At 50.7% G+C, this 14514-nt stretch overlaps 1 protein-coding gene across 6 annotated transcripts in view; it reads left to right on the plus strand.

Moving 5' to 3' along the window:
• Positions 1–14514, plus strand: part of phf21b (PHD finger protein 21B) — a 63955-nt gene continuing 49441 nt past the window's right edge. For 2 of the 6 annotated variants that reach the window (XM_070991575.1, XM_070991578.1), the window contains exons 1-2: positions 2–370; positions 1064–1123. In XM_070991575.1, the coding sequence (XP_070847676.1) occupies positions 317–370; positions 1064–1123 (114 nt within the window). In that variant the 5' untranslated portion in view covers positions 2–316. Of the gene's footprint in view, positions 371–542; positions 794–1063; positions 1124–14514 lie in introns of those variants that run through there. The other 4 variants (XM_070991577.1, XM_070991580.1, XM_070991576.1 and 1 more) reach the window with 3 other exon arrangements.

Raw genomic sequence — 14514 nt, forward strand, 5'->3', positions numbered from 1 at the left:
ATATAGTCCCCGTTTTTCAACTTAAAATTATCGAAAGAAAAGCCAACCCGCCTCCTCGTCGGACCCCTCGACGTTCGGACGTAATCTGGAGAGGACCCGTCCGGGGCCTGAGCTCTTTCCGCCGGGTTTGGAGCACTTTTGAAGACGGGCGGAAAGTGGGTGATGAGTCCTAGCCTGTAAAAGAAGCGAGAACTTGCTTTGCAGCCTGAGTAGTTCTTCTTTCAATTGTTATTGTCGCTTTAAAAAATCTTTAATTCACTTAAACTTCGTCTCGGCCGCGTCGAAAGTGGGAGAAAAGTGCTTTTCTGGTCGGAACATGGAACTACAAGGCCTGCAAGAGGCGTTGAAAGTAGAAATCCAATGTCATCAGGTAAATGAAACATCGTGTTATTCTACCCTTATTGGTGTTATGAGCAAGTGAGAGCAGGAGGGGAGAATGTGAAGGGATGAGAGGTGAACACTCCGAGGGGAGAACTATGCGACATGTCGCGGATAATGTCTGCTGGCGACGCGGCGTCCACTTCCAAGTCTGATTAAGTGCACTTTTCACAGTACTTTGGCTAATTGTCGTGGCTCTTTTCTCCGAGCAACATGAATTTGGAGTGATAATGCGGCGCTGCTGTGTGGCGATCAGGACGCGACCTGAATATTTATGAGGTGCAAGAAACTGAGTCCGTGGCGATCATCGCCGCTTTGTTCCTCCCTGACAGACTAACTTGAGACACTTTTGTAATTCCCATTTCACTCCTCCATCGTTCACAAACTAGTTGCACAGATGAAGCAGGACCCACAGGTAAACGTTATATTTTCCCGAAGGCTCCTCAGCTCCTCGATCCGGGCAGGCGGATCGGGGAGTGTGCGAGAAACTTTATCAGCATAAATCTGTTCTTGTTGTCGGTGAACATCAGCAGATCACCGCTTAGCGAAGCTGCCGTTTATTGTGGCCGCCTGAGCTGCCCTCATCGTGACTTTGCTGAAAAAATCCCGTCATGTGTGCTGTGAAGTTTCATTGTTGTGTCCAAAAATGCTCATGTACACTGACAGTGTTCTTGTTGGGTTGTAGGATGGAGAGCTTAAGAGACAGCTGCACGACAGGAGACTCACAGCCCTGACTGATAAACAAGTAAGCTCCAACATGTTTGCTGTGTGAGGCGTTCAGGACCGTTTCTGTGCCCGCAGAGGAAGCTTTCCTCCCGGTACAACTCGCCATAACAACGCCGTGGATGTGAAAGTGGACTGTGAAAACCCTTTTCATTGTGTTCTGGCGGGCGGCACGGCTAGGCTAACGGCCGGGCTTCACCCCGGCTCTTGTCTCGGCTCTCAAAGTTGTGTAATGTTGAAAAATTTTAGCGTCCATTTTGAGTAGGTCGACATGTTTCTGTGGAGTAACGGTGGAGGCTAATAAAGGAGCAGCTTAGCTAACTATCCGACTCACACTTTGGGAAACAGCATTGCTCAAGTTTTGTCGGTTAAAGTGACCTTTAACGTCGTTCTGAGCTCGCTTTTGAACGTCTTTCACGCCGTTAAACACCCCGGTTTTATTACTTTATACTTAGTCTAGTGGTATTATTTCTTGTCGGTCACATGACCACAGCGGTGCATTTGATTCGCTCACGGTTACGCTTTCACTTTTCTACTACCTTCATGGCCAGCAAACGGTGTCCTATATTAACTTTGAGGCAGGTGAATTCGAAGCTTCGTGGCTCGCCGGGAAGCAGCGGGTCTGGATGGATGCTGATGGAGGCAGCGGCGGCGTTCAGCACCGCGGCCAGCTCCTCCGCCTGCTCCGGCTCCCGCTGCACCGCCCCGCCGGTCGGTCCCAGCCCGACAGCAGCGCACACAACTTCCCCACATTAGCAAGAAGAATAATTCAGGGAAAATAGGTCGATTTTTATTTAGCCGCGCGTTGTGTTGTGTTTTATCTGCCCCGCTCGGGCCTGTTTCCTCTGCCTGCCTGTAATCGATCACATTTCCTGTGGAATGCAGTTTGTGAGCACTTGGAGCGGCGCCTTGATTTGTTGCAGTTAAAGCCGTTAAACTTGCTGTATGTAAAAAGCCACATAGCAGCACGACGATGAGACACAGCTGCACCCAGCTGCCGGTCCAGGACCAGGTCCTGGTCCTGGTCCTGGTCCTGGCCTGCTCCTCAGTCTGAGTCCTTGTTGTTTGTGTTGTATTTTCTTCTTCTGTCAGTTTGATAGTGGAAGCTTCCATTTTGAGAGAGGAAGGGGGTGGCTGCTCCCCCCCCCTAACATGGAGAGGAAAAAAGTCTGCAGAGTTTCGAGGAGGAGGAGGAGGAGGAGGAGGAGGGGAGGGGGATGGGCCCCATTCATGCCTAACATTACCATTTTGATTGCTTTGATGCTGTTTTTGGTTTGGAGGGGGGAGGGGTGGCAGGAAAAAGAGACAGAAAGCCCAGTCAGCACCGCACGGCCATGCTTTTAATCACAACACACCGCTCTGTTTTCCTCTTTCTCGCAGCTAAACGTGACCTTTGCTTTTCCTCTGCACGCACACGAGCCGCTTCCCTCTTCACCCAAACCAGCCTTAAATCCTCCGTCCACACTGGACGTCCAGCACATATCCAGTGGTGACGTGGGCTAGAAGTGAGCCCACTTTGAGGCTGTGTGAACATCAGCTGTGCCCAGAAATAAACTTGAAGCTGTTAACAGAGCAAGTATTCATCAGCCGGAAGCAGAAGTAAATAGATAACAGCACAAGTGTTGGTTAGCGGGGCTGAGGAAATGTCTGCTGGCCGGAGTAACGCCTGGAGGTCGTTTCATGGTCACAGTTTGAGGCCTGCAGGTGAAGTTTGATGTCCTTCAGCAGAGAGACAGACGTCTGAGGTGTGAATGTGGAGCGCAGTCTGTCTTCAGCGTCCATGTTGAGAGGAAGAACACGCTTTAATAACACCACGTTTGCTCCAGAAAGCAGCCGTGTTGATGGGGGGTGGAAATGCAAACGAGGAGTGATTAGAAAATAAAAATAAGTGAACAGAAGTGCAGAGTGGCTGCGATGCGTTCAGGAACCTGCAGTTCAGTGTGGAGCTCTCTAACGTCTGCGTGGACGATCTTCATCCCTGATAGCTGAAGAAGAGCGGATCCATCGATCCTCTCTCGCTCTGCTCCACTTGCTCTGTGTTGCATCATGGCTTCAGTTTTTTCCACTCGTCAGGTAGAGAAGTTGTCTTCCTTCACTTGTTGTTGTGCAGCGGTCTGTGTTTATGTCGTGAAGCACATCGCCATCGATCGGGTGTTTGCCGCTCATCCTGCTTCTTACACGCCGCCGGTGAGCAGCTCATTGCGGCTTTTTTAAAGTTTCACACAGGGACGTCTCTATCATGTCCTCTGTGTATGTATGTGTAGGGGTGTGGACATGTGGACAGCAGACACACAGACCTGCTGTCCAAAGTGAGAGTGACTGGAGAGGAGTGTGAGTGCAGAGGCAGCGATGAAGGAGGGAAGAGGAGGACGCAGTTGTAGCTCAGATGGAGCTGCTTTTGTTTGATCTGTGAAGAGAAGCTTGGCCTGAGGAATGCAGGTGTCCGATTGGTGCAGGGACCTGCGACAGCTCCTGTGATTGGCTGAGGCGGAGGAGAAGGCGGGCTCAGAGCGGACTCAGTTAAAGGAAATGGTTTTAATCAGCGTTGTTTTGATGAGGAACGTGTGTTTCTGGATGGTTGGATATCCAGGCCTGCGCTGCGTGGAAAGGTCATGACTAACACTGCGTGTCCTCGTTGCATACTGTGTACTGAGGCTGGAGAGTACACACTGTGTGTACTAATACTGTTTCTGTTGGTACGTGAATGCATGAGGAGGCACAGTCACATCAGACCTTTGCTTAACAAAACGTTCATGAATAACGTTTCGGCCGTGGTTAGAGAGCGCCGCTGCAGGCTGCTGCAGACCTGTGTGACAGGGAACACTGCTGCCTTTCTGCTGGGAAACTGGGATCTAACTGGTCAAAACTGGACCAAATTCAACTTAAGTTTGCTTCATTAAAACAGAAGACTCATTGAAGTGAATGACACTCAGAGCCGCTGTTTACAGGATGGGGGTGTCATGTGACCACGATGAATCAGTCAATAACAACAAATGTTTTCTGTTGCAGTTTTATTTCAGTGTCCTCGTCCTCGTCCTCGTCCTCGTCCTCGTCCTCGTCCTCGTCCTCGTCCTCGTCCTCGTCCTCGTCTCCTCACTTTAATTGTGGCTGTTTCAGTCTCATTTGTGTCGCAGGCACATGTATGTATAAAGTGTGCTTCATTTGAACTGTCCTCGTCTCCTCGTCTCCTCAGCTGCTCCGTGTCTCCTCTGCTGTTGCGTCTCCTTTGAGTTTCTCGTCTAGGATCGATTGAGTTGAGTTGAACTCAAACTGAGGCCCAGATGTGACTTCAGGACACAGAGGCGGTTTTCAAAGCGCCGCTCTTGGTGAAGAACTTGTTCTGAGGTTTGCTCGCTTACAGCTGTGTTAATCCAGCTGTGAGCAGCTGCTCTCTGTCTCTGTGTCCTGCTGAGGGACAGCAGTCAGTGCAGGTTACTGTGAGACGAGCTCTGGTGTTACCTGGTGAAGGCGAGGTCCACGTCAACATGGCCGCCGCTGAGCTCGTCAGAGGGTTTGGACAAAGTCTTGAGTTGAACTGATTTCAAGGTTAGAAACTCAAACATTCTCCTTGAAAAACACTTGATTTTCATCTTTCAGCAACAGTCAAAGGTTTGAGATGAGCCGTGGTCAGGTTTATTTTCAGTGCACGTTAAGTGATGATGATGATGATGATGATGATCAGAGTTCATATGAACAGCGGTAAACACAGTGATGATGATGACGATGATGAAGGACCTCTGACGTCTGCTGTGAAAAGCAGCTGCATGAACTCTGGATGAGGTGATGTCACACACACCTTCACATGGCGTCAGTTAAAACAGCTCACAGCTCTGCATAATGAATGAGCCGGAGTCTCCAGCGGCTGAGACGAGCTTCCAGCCTGCCAGCTCTTCATCGTGTCCCCGGCTCCTTCGTAATCTCAATTGTTCTCCGTCCTGAGCTCGTCCACAGTCAGCTGGATAACGAGAGGTCGCTGCTCTGAATCCATTCAGCTGCTTCTGGAGGAGCTTTGTGACAGCGAGGAAGATGAGGGAGGATGAAGCTCGAACAGCTTCAGCTCGTCTCCTCGCAGGTGGACACGTTTGTCCCGTCTCAGGCAGCGTCTCGTGGTTTTCTGGATTCTTTTCTCTGGAAAAGACAAATGGAACGAGAGTCAGCTGATGACGTAAAAAGTTAAAAAGACAGAGGCCTGAGCTCAGGTGATAAAGCAGGACATCCAGGTGATGTACAGGACACCTGGAGCTTCTGAGGCCAGGCCAGCTGTGCACCTTGCTTGGACAGTGATCCAGCTGTGGTGGATACAGGGCGTAGCAGCGGTCGTCCTGTGAACTGTGATGGTGTAAAAGTTCTCCTTTTATTCTCAAAACGCCGTCAGGTAGAAGCAGAGACCGCAGAGACCGCAGAGACCGCAGAGACAGCAGAGACAGCAGAGACAGCAGAGACCGCAGAGACCGCAATCTCTGAGGAGTTTTAGTCTGAACCATCAGACCTGCAGCAAACAGCAGCTCATGATGATGAAGACGATGAGGAAGATGATGATGATGATGATGACTTTAAAGCCGCTGTATCAGAAATAGCGGTTTCAGGCAGCAGGGTCAGCGGTCGGCCGGCCGTACCGCCTCATACATCAGCTCTGCTCAGTGATTGGACGTTTGAGAGGCCCGAGAAGCCGTCGGCGGTCTCTGGTGGGAGGCGGTGAGGTGGCCGCTCCCTCCCCCGTCCATATGTCCCTCTGGGGGACTCATGTCCTCCCCGTCAGCTGGACCGTGGTCACTAACTGCTCCATTGGTATGAACCGGAGCGTCTGTCTCTGTCTTCTCTTTGTGATGAACTGGAAGCCTGTCCAAGAGGCCTCAGTGCATGCTGGGATATGCTTCAGTCCCAGCAGAGAGAGAAAATGAAGGAGTGGAGTTCAGAGGCATGGCGTCCATGCCAGTCTCTGTCTCAGCTGACAGCTGTGTCCTCCACCAAGACGTCCACATGAACCTGATTACGTTTTATCTGACGACGGTCAAAACTCAAAACAGTCTGACTTTCCTACCATAGAAGAAGAAGAAGAGGAGGAGAGTTAGTCCACTGGTTCTTCAGTCAGTAGTCGACTGTCATTGAGCAGAAGAAGAATCAGGCGTCCGTTTGACGTCCAACGCCGTAATGTTGTCGAGGAAATTGTGTCTTCGCAGGTTGAGATGTTCACAGTACAGTAAGACAAATGGAGGGGTGTGTGTGTGTGTGTGTGTGTGTGTGTGTGTGTGTGTGTGTGTGTTCAGCAGGAAGGGCCATCTAAAGGGCACCCACATATCAGCAGCACCAAGCAGCAGATCCCTGCTGAGCCTCAGAGGACCGTAAATCTGTCCTCTTTTGTCCTTGTGCTGCAGCCGCTCGTCCCTCTTTTTGTTTGCTCTTTTTAATCATTTCTGGAAGCCACGCTCGCCTTTAATTAAGAGTAACATAGCAGGAAACCCTGTGATGACTCTTCCTGAGGGAGGCAGTCTGTCTCTCTCTGTGTCTCTCTCTCTGTCTGTCTCTCTGTCTCCACATGCCTTCACGTCCGCCGGGCCGTCTTTAATCAGAGGCCTGAACACGCTCTGCCTTTGTTAGCCGATAAGGAGGTCGCTCCTGCTTCGGAGGAGGTGAAAACTGTTGAGCTTGGAGCAGCTACGAGGAGCTCGCCGGGCGTCTTAAGCCATGTGAGCTTCAGTCGACTCGTGATGGCGTCCTGGGAGGACGGATGGGACTTAGGAAATGGCCAAAGCTTTAAAAGAACAGCGTGACATTTGAGGAAATCCTCATTTTTCCCTTTAGGAGATGAGAAGGTGGATATCAGCTTCATCTCAGCGATCAGGTTCAGCTTTTTCTGCTGCGTTTTCCTTTTCGCCAGGAAAACTCAGCGTGCTCTGACGCTCCACGCCAAAGAGCTGAAGTCCCTCTGCTTCCTGCAGACTTCCAGTTTTAAACACTGGCAGGAAGTACTGAGACACTGACGGCTCAGGCCTGTGTGTGTCGCAGCTAAACGCCTGATCTTCTCTGAGAGGAGCGCGTCTGGAGCCGTCGAGTCGGGCCGGTAAACTGGTTTCAGATCAGCCGCCGCAGCCTTCCTCCCGCCGCCCGGGCCGGCTGTGCATCAGCCAGCGGCCTCCGTGTGACGCCTCCTCATTACCGACAGAAAACAGTCTTTCCAGAGGCTGACAGAAAAGTGCTGATGCGGCCGGAGAGCAGAGAGGCGGCCATGAATTAACCCGTGCTGACCGCCGAGCTGCCGCTCCTCTGTGGCCTCTGCTCGCACAGACGAGCAGCAGGAAGATCAGAGCTCGCTGGGCTGAGAATGATAAATAAATAGATCAGGACATAACGCACATGTTTATGGAAGCCACCAAACACAGCGGAGAGTCTGTACACTCGATCTGGACAGGACGTCTTTTTCATCCTGGAAACAGTGAAATCAGTTTCAGTCTGGTTTCATCTCCACAAACCGGCTCTATTGTTTTAAATATTTCAGCTGCGTCCCATTAAAACGCCCCCCCTGCCCCCCCGCTTCACGCTCACAGTTCAGCAAACAGAAACACAAAGTGAGTCTGGGTTTCTTCTGGATCAGCACCCTGCATGTTGGCTGCTGATGAGTTTCCTTCACAGCTGACGACGGTGTTCGTCATCGATGAAGCTAACCTTCCTGCGTACGTGTCCCATCATGCAGTGGGGTCCTGGTGATCGTGGAGGTCTCCCCTCTCAAGCTCCCTCAGGCCCATTCAGCGGCTCGTGAGCATCTGTGGACGCTCCAGCAGGTACAGAAGAAGAAGAGGCAGTCGTTAAGTTTCACCACTCCCTCTTTATTTGTTGCTCAGGGAAATAATAAATAATGTGAGAGTTTGCTTTGGAAAACGTACCGAAACGAAAGACGCGAGTGAGTGAAATTGATAGAAAGACTGAGCGTGAGGCAAGTGGAGCTGCTGCGCTGCAACTGCTGCTCCGCCGCTGCCACTTTGTCCTGCTGGGCTTCTGTACTGCCCGCTGCCCTCTGTGACCTCACCTGTGATCGCAGGTGAGAGCAGGAAGCAGTCGGTCTGTAGCGTCTGTACTTCCTGTTAAAGACTCGACTGAGAGGCGGCAGATTAAGGCGATGTTCCATTTTGATTTTATTTTGGTAAAACACGTCCTCGAGTGTTCGATCACACTCACGTTCTTCTTCTATGATTCTAAATTTGTTCCATGTTTTGTAAAGTTCCAGCTGGATTTCAAAGTTTTCTGAAGAATTCAGATTTCCAGGTGTTTCACATTTTACTAAAATAAAAGCATGATTTTATCTCATAGTTCCAGCCTCGTATACATTCTGACTTTATGTCTTTGTCTCACATAATTATGTTTTCACTATCATCAGAAATATTTTTCCTTTGGATGAAACACATTATATTAGGATGAAGGTAGAGCTTTACTCAGTGTGTTTTTATTCTTTCTGTCATATTATCCTCTTGTCAAACCTTTCTGACGTGTAAATGCACACGTCGTCTTTTAATATAGAAGTTTCTGATGCCTCCCCATCGTGTCCGCCCCCCCAGAGGAAGCCTGGCGTCAGGTTTGGTGGTGAGGCGTTGATGTGCCCTCGTGTTTGAGACTTCATTAGTAAAGAAGAAGCCTGGAAACATGTTCCTCTCTTCTTCTGTGGTGACTTTTGGTGGGAGCTGCTGAGTGCTGCACGGCTCGGATTATCCTCAAACAGCCGTGAAAATGGCCTCCTGCGTGCTGCGCGGAGCCTCTTCTTCTTCTGAAGATGTGTGTTTGCGTGTTTCAGACGAAGCGCCACAGCGCCGACTCGTCTGCGTGTTTTGTTTACGGGAGCGATCTGCTGCCCTTTGTGGAGACGCCGCTTTCAGCACGAGTCCGCGTCATTGCTCATTTCACGCAGACCTGAAGTTAATTGCTCGCTTTCACGGACATCAGTGTGTTTTCTGCTGGCGGACGCAGCGTTGTTTCTCACACTCAGCCTGTCTGCAGGGTCAGGTGTATCGGCAGGTGTGGTATTTACAAAGTTCACCCTGATGCTCATCCACTGCAGGATCTGTGCAGGCCTGGAGGCCTCAGGTGGACTCATGTGGACTCAGATCCACAGTGTGAGGCTAATGAAGGGGCAGCGTCAGAGGAAAGCTTCGTCACAGGAGCGGACATGATGCTTTTTCTAAAGAGGAAGCTTTGTTTGTTTGTCTGTTTGTGTTAAGAGGCGGACAGGAAACAGGGAGCAAAGGTCAGCGGCTGGAGTCAAACCTGCAACCATGTGACACGCTGTAACCAATGGGCTGCCGAGCTGCTGCGAGATGAGCTCAGTGTGAATGTTGATGGACGGCCATCTTTGTCGCCTTGGTCCGTTTGCAGCGGACATGCTGGTTACCAGAAGGCTGTGTGTGTGTGTGTGTGTGTGTGTGTGTGTGTGTGTGTGTGTGTGTGTGTGTGTGTGTGTGTGTGTGTGTGTGTGTGTGTGTGTGTGTGTGTGTGTGTGTGTGTGTGTGTGTGTCCACAGCACAGGCAGCTTGTGGAGGTCAGCTGATCTCTGCTGTCAGATCTGAGGCCTGCTGACGAGCTGCACTCGTTTGTCCCCTCTCTCCCTCCGTAGCCTCACTCTTCTTCACTCTTAATGAACTTCCTCACACTCTCTCACCCCTGTATCATAGCAACATGTTTACCACCGTCCGGTCACCTGGGACTCAGCTCTGTGTGTTATGCTTCATACAGGAATAAAGCACAGGAACAGTTTCTGCTCAGACCTTCAGAATAAAAGCATTCAGGCCAGCAGGCTCTCGTCTTTGACTTCTTATTTCAGGGTGTTGGAACTCGTTTGTTTGTTGTCAGTCAGTCCAGAGTCGTTCACGTTCAGTCTTTCTCCTCGTCCTCCGCACACTCGTATTGTCCACGTCTCAGCCGTCCAGCTGACTGACGCTGTGAATAACGTCTTTCTGAAGATGAGACGCCAGCGAATTCCCTGACATGGAAGCAGCTCGTGTACGCAGTGCCTTCATGCGTAACGGATTACAGCTCAGCTCAGCTCAGGTTTGAGTCACCGCTCATCTGTCAATCAGCGCCGATCGTGGGCTGAACTCTGATCATGTCAGAGAGCAAAGCATGCTGGTTGATTATAACCTCTGATTGTCACGTCCTTTTCCTCGTGCGTGTCCTTTTATCCAGATTTTAAATGACATTTGGACAAATGTTGTGGAGTTGAAGCGGTGACGGTGCTGATGGTGTGCTCTAACGTCAGCGCTGTGTGTCATGATGCAGTTTGATTGAGCGTTTTTAGGCTAATTGGCTACGTAACTGGAACGAAGGCGGCGACTGTCATCAGCATTGAGCAGGGCAGCATGTGAGCGGTGCTTCTGCTGATCTGAGCCCAGGATCCGTCAGAAACTTGTCGTTTGAGTGACGGCGGCTGGTCAAGTGAACCGTGTTGCATTGCTGTTGTGTTTTGGTCGTGGAGGCCTCCGTACCTCTTGAAGCAGCAGCTGATTGGTGCAGCTCCGTCCTCATGAACCTCTGAAGCAGATCTTTGTGAAAGCACCTGTCCTGCTGTACCTGTGCATCACGCTCAGAGCCTGCAGAGGCTCCATGGACTTACCTTGAACGCTGTAATGTAAAGGACGGCTCTGACTTTTTCACGGAGATTAGAATCGGGTCCTCGTCGAAGCATTTTTCTTTCCTGTAAAGGGCACGGCGCGAGGAGAGGCAGCCGTATTGACTTTTCCCTCGATAAGGTTTTCCAGCTCGTCTCTGTGGTGATAACCGAGCGGGGCGGCGGGCCGAGGCTTCGGTCAGCAGCTTACCGGCTGACGGCAGCGCTGTGCGCAGTCAGCAGCCAGAAAGACCCTCCTCATCATCAAACGCTGAGCCGCAGCATCTCAACCCGCTTTATGGCAGATTATTGTGACAGTCACCGGGACAGCAGCATCCGAAACGTCTTCATGCCAGACGGCAGGAGGACACGTCCTTAAGACTTCACATGACAAAACTTTCCACCTTAAAGCTGTTTTAAAAGACTTTTCTAGAACTGAAGTCTGATCTGCGTTTACCTCACGTTCCTCTTCACGTACTGAATATATTGATCAGAACTGTTGAACTGCTGGACGGACCTGGAGGTGTGACCTCTGGACACAGGGTCCACGTTAAAAGCCTTCCTTCCCTGGGAGGCTTTTCATTTGAAATGGTGGCTTAAAGGGCGTAGCTCTTCCTGTTTCAGGTAGTCTAATATTTTAAACTCCTGGAGGAAAACTTGTTTCAGTGAAAGTGTACGTCAGACAAGCTGCTCCAGCACAGAGTTGAATGTGAATGAGGTTTTACTTTGAAACAAATTCGCCGTGTAGACGCTTACAGATCAGGTCATTTCATTTTGTCATTATCTGCCTTTTGTGTGTGTACGTCACCTGAAGTCATCACAGAACAACCACATGATGCTCATGAGTTGCTGTAAGATTTTCGGCTGATTGGCCGACTATCTGACCTTCAAAATGTCTTCCCACTGAGCGACAATCCCCAAACAGGAAGTGAGGTCTGTGGGTTTGTGGCGATGTGTCCGATGTCACGCTGCACTGTGATCAGTTAAAGGGAAGCCTGCACGGGCAGGGGGACGCCCCCCACACATGATTCAATTAACCCACAGACTGACAGGATGATGGGCTGCAGTGGCCCGCTGCTCCCATAACCCACTTCACCTCCATCTGTCAGGCCAGGAGGCGTGGAGCACGGCGAGCTGTGCCAGGACGACAGCGCTGCACTGAGTTTGTGTCGCGTTTGATTCCTGCAGCTGTTTCTCCAAACCGCAGGAAAATGTCTTCTACCTTAATGTTTCCTACCTTGATGATGTGTTTGGAGGTTTGTTTTCTGTCCGTCGGCTCAGCTGTGGCTGCTCCTGCTCGTCCTCCTGTCCTCCTCTGCTCCACGTTTAAAGTCAAAGCTGAGCGACGTCCAAACGGAGACGTGGACAGACACTTCCTGTTGTTAGCTGCCGGTCTCTGTCGCCTCTTCAGTTCTGGGTCAGTGACGAGTTCCAGTTTTGGTTTCTCATCAGACTCTCTGCAGCGTCACTTTCAGATGCTGCTGCTGCTGCTGCTGTTGTTGTTGTTGTTGTTGTTGTTGTTGTTGTTGTTGTTGCTGCTGGTGAGGACAGTCAGCAGCTGTAACTAAGTGGCGCCGACCTGGAGAAGTCGGGAGTTGAAAGTGAGTTTGTGAGCCCCCCCGCCTCCTGCCTTTGTATTAACTGGGCTCCTCTTTAATCTTTCATTCCTCCTCTGAACTAAAGAGGTCGTCCTGATTAAACATTGAGCACACTGCTGCAGTTTGGGAGTTAAAAGGAGGAGGAACAAAGAGGAGGTGTCAGGCTGACGGGGGCAGGAAGTCATTTTGTTGATGTTTTGGCTGCCAGGCGTCGCCTCGCGTCGTCAGCGGATCGCTTTCTCCCACCGCCGGGATTAGTCAATTAGGGATCACACACCTCTGCTGACCGTCCCACAATCCTCTGGATCCTCTGGAAGCTCAACGCGATTCGTCACCACCCGATGGTGAGCGGGAGTCACAGCGGTGGAGTTTAGAAGTGTGGTGTCATCAGTCAGCGTGGGTTCGTCTGCAGAGCTGCTGAGTCAGCCCCCCCTCAGCATCCTCACCCCGGATTGGCTCAGATGGCTCTGTTAAATGGGTAATTATGGAGGGGCCAGGGGGGCCGTCCATAAATAATGTTAAGTGACTGCACACCGCAAATTATTAATTGTTGTACTTGATCTGTTGAACTGGTGTGGACGAAATCACAGCATCAGTTACCATGTTGTTCCAAGTTTGAGGTGGAGTCCAATCAGTCCTCAGCTGCAGCAGCTCAGCCGCAGGCGGTATGAAAGGGTCTGTCCTGGACCGGTCTGTCCTGGACCCCGGTCTGTCTGAGACCTCAGTCTGTCCTGGACCCCGGTCTGTCTGAGACCTCAGTCTGTCCTGGACCCTGGTCTGTCCTGGACCTCGGTCTGTCCTGTTGAATGACCTGAGCCTTCCTTCCAGTACTTTGACGTGTTCTCTTGGTGCCGTGTTGAAAAGGACCTGTCAGCTGACACAGACTGAAGTTTTGTGGATCTCCTCGCTGTGGAAACATTTGGAACCAGCTGCCACAAAGGTCTTATTCAGGACAGTCAGGGGAGTCGGAGGCCTGCTGTGTTTCTCTCCGTGCTCTGTGGTGCTTTCAGGACGGAGAAGGCCTTTTCACAAATTGAGGAGATTTTGTTTGAAGGCTTTGCGAAAGAGGAAATGTTCTGTGGAGGGAGAACAAAGAGCTGTACAACAGACTGACAGCAGAAAGGCCCAGAGACAAAGAACCTCTGAGGAACTCCTCGAGGACTGTAAGAAACTGGAAGCTCAGATCTGTGCAGATGTGACTGAGACGGGTTCCTGCGTCAGGACCAGGTCCTCCACGATGTCCACCACCAGCTGAATTCACAGGATATCAGCTGATCCCTGCTGCTGACACGAGCAGCACGGCTGCAGCGGCGTCCTGTTCAGGTCCACCCACCGCTGGAACGTTCTTCTTCTGTGGTGCCTTTAGTTGACTGGATGTTTCCACAGATGGTCATCGTGTACTTTAAGGCAAATAAAACAGGAATCTTACAGGTGAAACTAGAGATTTGACATAAAGACATACGTGTAGGATGGTGTCCTGTTTGTCCAAACTGCATCAGAATGTCTGCAGAAACCTGGATTCACAGCACGCTGAGTAAAACAAGGGCGTTTTATTTGTGTTGCATTAAGAACTTTAAATACGACTCATGACTGATGTAACCGGCACGTTGACGTGCATGTGATCAGTCAGACAGGCCTCGGTCAGCGCGCCACAGAACAACTTTCTGGACTGTTTGCTGTGAACACACCTGAACACACCTGTGTGTGTGTGTGTGTGTGTGTGTGTGTGTGTGTGTGTGTGTGTGTGTGTGTGTGTGTGTGTGTGTGTGTGTGTGTGTGTGTGTGTGTGTGTGTGTGTGTGGAGGAGCTGTGTGTCTTTGTCTTTGTGAGGAAGAGGAATGTTATTGTCTTCCTCCAGCAGCTGGTTCCCTCTCAGCCCTGCTGTCCAGGCCTCATTCTCTGCTCTCTGATTAGCTTTTTGTTGCCTCTCCCTTCGTCTCCTGCCTGTGTGTGTGTGTGTGTGTGTGTGTGTGTGTGTGTGTGTGTGTGTGTGTGTGTGTGTGTGTGTGTGTGTGTGTGTGTGTGTGTGTGTGTGTGTGTGTGTGTGTGTGTGTGTGTGTGTGTGGTGAGGAAGTGCTTGGTTCGTCAAAGCTTTTTTAGGAACAAACAATGGACTCACTCAGCCAGCTAAACAGACATCACCATAAAGAGGTCAATTATGGAAGAGGCCTCGCAAAGAGCCGAGGCCCCTCCATCGCTGCTCTGATTACTCTTTGTTATGGAAAC

Source organism: Chaetodon trifascialis, chromosome 22 (assembly GCF_039877785.1).
Source record: "Chaetodon trifascialis isolate fChaTrf1 chromosome 22, fChaTrf1.hap1, whole genome shotgun sequence".
NCBI lineage: Eukaryota > Metazoa > Chordata > Actinopteri > Chaetodontiformes > Chaetodontidae > Chaetodon > Chaetodon trifascialis.